This window comes from Cynara cardunculus (assembly GCF_001531365.2).
Source record: "Cynara cardunculus var. scolymus isolate 2C chromosome LG 2, CcrdV1, whole genome shotgun sequence".
NCBI classification, from domain to species: domain Eukaryota; kingdom Viridiplantae; phylum Streptophyta; class Magnoliopsida; order Asterales; family Asteraceae; genus Cynara; species Cynara cardunculus.
The window spans coordinates 11787170-11795788 of NC_037529.1; the positions used below are offsets into that span (position 1 = coordinate 11787170).

The 8619-nt window shown below is 33.4% G+C and overlaps 2 protein-coding genes across 2 annotated transcripts; both read right to left on the minus strand.

The window, feature by feature from the left end:
• Window positions 1–4687: 4687 nt before the first annotated feature.
• LOC112506706 (NHP2-like protein 1) lies at window positions 4688–7062 on the minus strand. The gene is made up of 5 exons (XM_025110946.1): window positions 6992–7062; window positions 6757–6877; window positions 5801–5904; window positions 5066–5197; window positions 4688–4981 (listed from the first exon to the last, which is right to left on the minus strand). Exons 1-5 carry the CDS (start codon window positions 6992–6994, stop codon window positions 4955–4957), a joined length of 387 nt encoding a protein of 128 aa, XP_024966714.1. The 5' UTR covers window positions 6995–7062; the 3' UTR covers window positions 4688–4954.
• Window positions 7063–7266: 204 nt separating this feature from the next.
• Window positions 7267–8399, minus strand: LOC112505902. The gene is made up of 3 exons (XM_025109943.1): window positions 8315–8399; window positions 8127–8183; window positions 7267–8060 (listed from the first exon to the last, which is right to left on the minus strand). The coding sequence occupies exons 1-3, from the start codon at window positions 8397–8399 to the stop codon at window positions 7267–7269; spliced, it is 936 nt and encodes a 311-aa protein (XP_024965711.1).
• Window positions 8400–8619: the final 220 nt, after the last annotated feature.

Consider the following 8619-nt stretch of genomic DNA (forward strand, 5'->3'; position numbering starts at 1 on the left):
ACAACAGGTTTTTTTATCTGAAAAATATACAAGAGGTGGTAACACTAAAAAATTGAACATAAGCAGGGCCGGCCCTGGCTACGTGCAGCTCGTACAGCCGCACAGGGCATCAAAGCTTAAAGGGGCATCAAGTTGTCATCTATTACTAGTTTTGGGTTTAATAATTTGGGAATAGGACAATTGAGCTTTAACTATAAAAACAGGCCCAAGCCTAGTAGTGATGGATACTGAATGCACATCGTGAACCGGTTAACGTCATCATTCCAACAACTCAATCTAATTTATATTGTTCTTCAAAGTTCGACTATTTCGACTTTCAAGGCATGGAGTTCTCTTTCTAGCCGATTAACGGTCATGAAATTAGATTCAAGAAATTAAAGATTGAAATCTCGAATGATTGATTTCTACTGTTGATTGAACTTACCGAGTTGTTGTGTGAGTCATATTATGATTTATGAATCTTTAAATCTTTTTGCAAAAAAAAAAATCTAAATTTCTAACTTATTATTATAAAGTTGGGTCATGTGGTCGTGTGGGTTACTGACCTACTAGGCTAAGGGGTTTTTGTCATTTTGATAATGAATCTTCCTCTTTTATATTGAAATATCTGATAATTGAAATTTTCAATGCACATGAGCACATTATTGTATCAACATAGTCGGAGCACACTGTACAACATTAACAAAATATTGTGATATTGTCTTAATTATTGGGCACTTGTTTTTTGTAATGCACAGTAACATAAATTATGAATTTATAATTTATTATTGTTCTTTTGACTTTTGTTTACTTTGAGGTTTGGCATTACCGCATTAGATTTAGGGGTCATTTGATTGGTTTTTTATTAAGTTCTATATGGATAAAGTTGTATGTATGAATTAATCTGTTTGTATAAGTTGGAAAAAAATTTGTTTAGGAGAGTTTTTTTCGCATATGTAAGGAGCATTTCTTTAGTTGGAAGGGATATGTTTTGGAAAAAAAAATCTTGGCTTTCTATATAAAGCTCCCCTTAAAAGCTTACTGGATAAGTCACTTTCTATATCATTAGGCCACTACGAAACAGTCACGCATAGTTGAGCGAATAAGTTGTTAGTTCCATTAAGCTTATTAAGCTGCTAACAGATAGACCCTTAGCCTTTAGTCGTTAAACCTGTAACTTTTGAGTTTTACTTTTTGTTTACTATGACAGTAATTTGGATGTAATTTACTATTTTAGTTAAAAAATAATTATAATTTTCCTTGTCTTTTAAGTCCCATATATTAAAATAAAGTTTCTATTTTGCTAATTTCAATTTGGAAAAGAAAAGACTGGAAAAGAAGGAAACATAATCTTAATCCATGATTTATCCTTCTATCATTCTATAATTTGTATCTGGGATTTTGGTTTTTATATCCCCCCCCCCCCCAAATATTTTTTTTATTATAATTAATAAAAATCAATATAAGGATGAGACACTCGGCTTGAATAAGTTCTAAACTCTTTAAAAAATCGCATGTTTCGTTATTTCATAGACTTAGAAGCATTTTCTATTATTTTCAACAGAGTATCAAAAATCTTAGGACGAACCTGAACATAATTCTTTCCCTTTTTTTGTAAATGGATGTGTTGTGCTAACATAACTAAAACAAGTATATTTTTGTGTTTAATTTGATAAAGAAATAATCACTAATCCCAAAAAACTGAAAGTGTAAGGGGTCGTTTATTAAACACTTACTTGATAAGTACTTACCGGATAAATTTCCTTATTGGATGAACATGAGATGAGTCAAGAATCTTACCGGGTAAGAGCAATGAGAATGATGGAGAGTCTTACCCGGTAAGCGAGGATGACGACTCTTACCCATGTAAGCGCTTACCCACTAAATTGTTGCATTCGATATGTTTTAATATACTAAAATCTCACGCATCAAAATAAATCATAGTGTTGACTCTTATCGGTAAGCGCTTACCGGGTAAGCAATAGGGTAAACAGTCCCTAAGTACTTTTTGATGATACTAGAAGAGTACTCGTGCAATGCAGCGAGACACATCTCGATTTTAATGTTTTATTTTATTATTTGTCTTTGTCGATGTTATAATACGATTTTATGTGTTTTTAATAAAGCAATAATGATTTTATTTTTGAATAAATATAAATTTGAAGATATCATAAAAATTTGAAAAAAAATGTATCAATGTCAAAATATCAAATCAACTAATCAAATGGCCTTTGACCTAGCGGTATCGTAGCCCTTGGCCTTCTAGGAGGTCACGGGTTCAAACCTCACCATAAGTGAGGAGGGTGTGTGAGTTTATTTGTTGCATTTGCCATATATAAATATTATATACTTCGGAAAAAAAAATCTGCTATTTAAAAATTCTCATTTTTTATGTAATTTCTTTAATTTATTTTTTATTATTATAATTTAATTTAAGTTTAATAATAAAATAATTTATTTTTTGTTTAATAATATAATATTTTATAAAGATAATAATTAAGTATTCTGTTATAACTCAATGATTATCCTAATTATATTTTAGATTTTTTATATTTAAAGTGAGATGTTTATCCTGTATTTGATTATATTTATCTGCAGTTAGTTTCACGAATTCAGATATGGAGCTTTAATAAGTTGTACTTATGCACAATCTATTTGCAATCTTGAGTTTTAAATAATATGCATTAATAAACAGTAATTTACGCATAAAAAATGGTTTTTAAGAGTTTTTGCCAAATGTTTTATAATATAGTATAGATTAGGAGTCTACAAAAAAAAAAATTAAGACCTGATTATGAAAACGCCAAAAGAAATCACCCAAATTTCAATCTATCGAATATTACCAAAAGAAATTTAGAAAAAATGTCATAACATCTTTTGATTTTCTATTTTACAAGTCTTATATAAAAGGTATTAGAACGGTATTTTTACAAACTTAACTAAAATTTAGTTTTTTTTTATTAACCTAGATATCCAACCCGCTATGCAAGCCGACTAATCCCAGAACGACCACCTGCTTTGCAGATAGCCTGGAGTCACCACATTTGAACCTCTGTGGCCACAAAGGGGATTTGATATAAATGAGACTGATTTGAAATTTAGATTATTTAATGAAAATTATCCAAAAGATTTAGTTCCGAATTTTAAAATTCAAACTCCAATCTCAATACAACAAATACTCGTAAATTACCAAAATTTTGCAACGCTACCAACCGTTAGAAAACTAGATTTTCATGTTTTGCCCACAACATAAATTTAAATATATGGTACTGTTAAGTTTTAGGGTTGTTTTTCTTTTTTAATTAACCTGAATATCCAACTGAATATCCAATTTGCTATACGAGACGACTAATTTCAGGACGACCACCTGCTTTACAGATAGCCCGAAGTCATCGCATTTGAATCTCCGTGGCCATAAGGGGATTTGATATAAATGACACTGATTTGAAATTTAGATTATTTAATGAAAATTATCCCAAAAAATGATGTATTTGAAAATTTTGAGAACCACACGAGTGTTCTTCATGTTCAAGTGTGAGGAGTAAAACGTTTCAAATGCAAAAAGTGATCGACCTCAATGATAAAAGAATATAATATAAATAATGGATGCAAATTAAAGATATAATGTCAGATAGATAAGACAAGGAAATATTATATGCTTTTTTATCTTTAAATTATTGATATTCTTTTTATAATTTTTCATTTCAACAAAATGATGATTTGAAAAAGAGAGCCACAAAATCTCCAATGCTTTTTCCTTCACAAACTTGACTGGATTCATGCATCAATTGAATCTACCATTCAAAACTTCCACATCACACACACTATTACACGAAAACTTGTCTGCCTCAAGGGTATACATATATCCATTTTGGAGCGATTAGATTAGCCCTCACCTTTCATGGTAGGAAAGGTCTTCCAACATTCTCTTATATCGCCTTGGTTGACACTAATACCAACATGCTTGCATAGGTACCATATCTTCATCGTAATCAACCTTGTATATAGCCCTACCTTTAACCACGACTTTGTTTTTATGAAGAAAAGGATTTTACGAGAAAAACGCCCACAAACTCGTATATCAAAGCATGTCTTTCGACATGTCTAGAGCTATTATGTCCAGTCACAGTTGCTTTCCCACGTCTTCCTCGGTCTATCCCTCCTTAAATATGTCGACAATTGCCTCCTATGAAAAGTACCCAAACCACGGGCGTTCTTCCCTCTTTCATTTTATCTATGACATATATTACTCCAAACTATGCTTGAAAGACGTCGTTTGGTCATGATTCAGCCACGAGACCATCTAGTTAAGCATTGCTCATTTCAGCCACATCCATTTTCCTCTAGTGGTTACTCGGTAGAAATTGCATCAAAAGTATTCGGTTTTGGACCGATGAATACACAGGCATCGAGTCTCCATTACCATTCTCCAATGTTTCAACCTAGCGTTCAGCTCTCTTTTTGTTTCCATTACCAATACGTCATTGGGAAATAAGGTGCAATAGAAGCACCTTTGTCCTCAGATCACTTGCAAAATCTCATCCAAACCCACGGCAAAGAAAATGGGAATAAGTATTGATCCCGGGTGTCAGGATCCTAACTCAAATCAAATTTTGAGCAGGGGCCAATGTACTTATTCACCCTAAAAAATACAGCATTTACAATCCAATCTTAACATACCCAAGAAAACAGCCCTTCTAAAGAATTCCAAGAAAAAAATGCCTGAAGGATTCTATCAGCCATTGAGCACTATGTTATAAATAAAAATGTAAGCACAAAAATGAATCCAACTCACTGAAAGAAGTAGTTCTCAAACTGCAATAATGCATCACAAAGATTATAAGAAAGCAACATTGGTATTGTAAAAAATAACAGAAAAGAAAGGCAGAGCACCTCCACTCTCAGTCAAAGCCTCTAACGGAACAAAAGATTACCACGATCCAGCAAGGCCCATCACGCCGAATTTCCATTTTTCTTAGATCAAGAGCTTCTCAATGGCATCCTGAAGTTGCAAGCAAAGAGGTCAAAATCCATGCATTAATGGCAATTAAGATAAAGAAGGTAACTAGAAGGGCAATTAGGTAACCTTAAGCTGCTGTATTTGGGATCTTAATTGACTTCCTTCGTTAGAGGTAACTGAACATGCAATGACAGATCTTGTGACTCCACATGCTCGCCCAAGAGCTTGCTTTGAGGGAACGAAAACGTAGGGTACATTCTGCCAAAACCATGCAGATCATTTGTTCATTTCCATTTTATAAAAAAGATTCTCGTTCATTGTAAGTTCTCATTATACAGGAATAAGCAATGCTCCAAACTAGATTTAAGTGCTTATCAACTAGCAAATTGAATTTCTCAGAGTGTCCAAGAAACAGTTTTCAATTCAAAAGTAAATAGGTATGAATAAAATAAACTATATAGAACATGTGAAAGCAACTAAACAAGATAAGTGGATGGCTAATGTATACATGAAGCCATCACGTATTTTTTACATGACTAAACCTTCATGAAGATTGTTTGTATGGAATCCACATGATGAGCAAAACAAGTTCAAACCACAATTGATGTTGTTGCATTTTTTCATGATGGTTTCAAACTTACAAGTAACCAAAATGGTTGCTAATAAACTCACGCAGAAAGCCGATAAACATAATTAGTTCATAAATGCATTCATAGAACCCATTTCAACATCAAACCGATTGCTAAACTAAAATAAGTGCTCAGCACCCACCTTGTGAAAATACAAGGATGAGTGTTTGTGCATTCAATCTATAAAATTCACTGAGTGTGTGCAAAGCATAAAACATTAGACTAGAAGTACCTTATCTTCAGCAAGCAGAGGAAGATGGAGGATAATTTCAAGGGGCTCAGCATCAGCTGCCATCACTACGAACTCAGATATACCCCTGTTCAGGGTCTTTGTAGCTGTAGTTTGAAGGGACCAAAACTAACATTAGAGATATATTAACTAATACTACTAAACCCAACAACTCAAGTCCAAAGTTTGACCCTGACAAGACCAATAATCACAGCAGTAATGAATTGATAACTTGATGTGTATGATATAGCATATATTTGTGATCTTTGGGTGAGTATGTCATAACATTTTACTTTTACACAATGAATTTTTAGCCAAATAAGTTGTAGTCTTCATGTAATCATTTGGCATAATATACAGAGTTCACCAACAAAAATGAGTACATGTATGATTATATGATCATTTTGATTATTGGATGCTTGAAGTGTGTAAACACAGCCTGGTACTATCAAATCTTGCCCATTTGTTAAAATCTAAATTGAAATGGTCTTAGCTTATTATCAATATTCCAAACTCATTTACTCGCATTCATAAAATTCAATATCGTACCAGCTTTCCTATCGCACTAACGGGCCGTTTACCAAACACTTACTCGGTAAGTACTTATAGGTAAAATTCAACACTATCATTTACTTATTACATAAGATTTTAGTCAACAAAAAGGGCATCATATGCAACAATTTTACTTGGTAAGCGCTAATTGTGGTAAGACTCATTGCCCTCACTTACCATGTAAGACTCTCGGTCCTTGCCTCGCTCTTACCGGGTAAGATTCTTGGTTTTACCATATTCATACGGTAAGGTAATCTAACTTGATACGCGCTTACCCGGTAAGAATTTGGTAAACGGCCCCCAAGATTTGTCTTCCATGTGTCTTACAATCAGAGTCACTATCTAGGTTAAATTTTACAAAATAATCGGGAGAATTAGGGTTTCTGGGGAGGGGTTAAAGATCATACCTTCGTTGGCACCTTTTTTGAGTTGTTTGTAATTAGCAGCTTGTTGAACAAGATCCAAGATTGTAATTGAAAGCTGGGCATCAGCCAATGGGTATGCTTTGGGATTAACTGCTTCTCCTGTCTAAAAAAGAAATTCAAATGCATTCAATACATATATGTTTGTTATTGAACATAAAAAAAGCGCAAAATGGGACAGATATTGAAAGGTGAAAGACGACAGAGAAAGAGAGATTACCATTTCTTCGGCGGATGAGCTGAAAGAAAGGAGCGGGGGGCTAGGTTTTAAGGATTAATAGAAGAGGGGTTAGGGTTCTATGGAGAAACGAGAGGGAACCTCACAAAACTAACCCATCACTTTCTCAAACATACATTTTTAACCCTAAACTATAAATTTTTATAAAAATAACCATGTGCAGTGGCGGATGCAGAAAAATATATTGTAGGGGTTATGATATAAGATAAAATAATAATTAACTTCAATTTCATAAAAAAATGATAAAAAATTACCTCTTACAACTGTGCCCTACGACTCTCCATATTTTGAAATTGAGTAATTACATCATCGTTTGAAACTATGAGAAATGTTTTTTTTTCTATAGTACATATCATTGCAGCATTCAAAAATTCATCACCGATTTTGTTGCGCAAATCTAACTTCACAATTTTCATAGCAGAAAAACATCTTTCGACTGTTACAGTAGCAAATAGCAAAACCAAAGCCAACTTCAATAACCGATATACTAGATGATAAGTTTTATACTTTTTTGTTTCCACTAGCAGTCTAGCGAGCCCGGTAATACCACTCAAATTGGCAAATCTTTCATCTTGACGCACAATCAAATAGTACATGTTAAGTTGTTTCTCAAGAGCGATCTTTTCCATATGATTAAAATCTTGAGGATACAACTCACTCAACTTCAATAAATCTGATACATTGAACTGCGAAAATGAATCGCATGGACTCAAAGCTGCTATATTTTTAAGCAATTCAGTACCTACCTCACTAAATCGATCCCCAAACTCTTGAATTTGCATGTCCACAAAAGTGTTCAAAATATCAAACTTGTAATAATGACAATTGGTGATGTTGGTCCTTTTTCTTCCGTTTTTTGAATAACGGTCTTCCATATCCAAAGCTTTAATACCATTTGCTTCACAAAAAGAATACATTTTCTTCAAAAGTGGATCAAAATCAGTTTCTCTAAATTGTTGCAATAGTTGTTTGATTCCTCTTATCAATGAAACCGCTTCCAAAATATCTTGATCCTTTTTATGAAGAGCCCGTGACAAGAAGTCTATGACCTCTAAAATATGAAACATCAAATACAAATAAATCATGAAATCAAATGCCTTCAAATATGCTAAAATACCAGTTGCTTGAGTGCGACTAAAACCATTATCCCCGTCCTCTTCAACATACCGGAGCACTTCAACAACATTCGGAAACAAAGCAATCAAGCTCAAAATGGTTTTGTAATGAGAACCCCATCGTGTATCTCCGGCTCGTATAAGAGAAAGCTCTTGGTATTTCCATGTTCAATATCAATTTCACACTTACCAATTGCTTCTTGCACTCTATCTTTGTAACTTTGTCGAAGCATGTCTTTACGCTTGCAAGAAGCATTCACCACATTGATCACCATTACTAACATATTAAAAAAGTTCTCAACTTTGTCATATTTATTTGCAACCGCCACAACAACTAACTGAAGTTGGTGAGCAAAACAATAGATATAATATGTCGAGCTATTTTTATTCAAGATCAAGGCTTTTAATCCATTGAACTCACCGCGCATACTGCTTGCTCCGTCATAACCTTGCCATCTTACCTGTTTCAAACTCAATCAAATAAAGTATCAATGG

Excerpts from the sequence above, each read along its gene's own strand:
- LOC112506706 (XM_025110946.1), bottom strand. Across the intron at positions 5,905-6,756 it reads CAAAAAAGGTGCCAACGAAG|CTACAAAGACCCTGAACAGG; the intron begins GTATGATCTTTA and ends TTCAAACTACAG. Across the intron at positions 5,198-5,800 it reads CTCTGCTTGCTGAAGATAAG|AATGTACCCTACGTTTTCGT; the intron begins GTACTTCTAGTC and ends TGGTTTTGGCAG.
- LOC112505902 (XM_025109943.1), bottom strand. The coding sequence starts at position 8,399 with ATGGTGATCAATGTGGTGAATGCTTCTTGCAAGCGTAAAGACATGCTT. Across the intron at positions 8,184-8,314 it reads TAGAGTGCAAGAAGCAATTG|TGCTCCGGTATGTTGAAGAG; the intron begins GTAAGTGTGAAA and ends ATGTTGTTGAAG. Across the intron at positions 8,061-8,126 it reads TAGTCGCACTCAAGCAACTG|AGGTCATAGACTTCTTGTCA; the intron begins GTATTTTAGCAT and ends TTCATATTTTAG.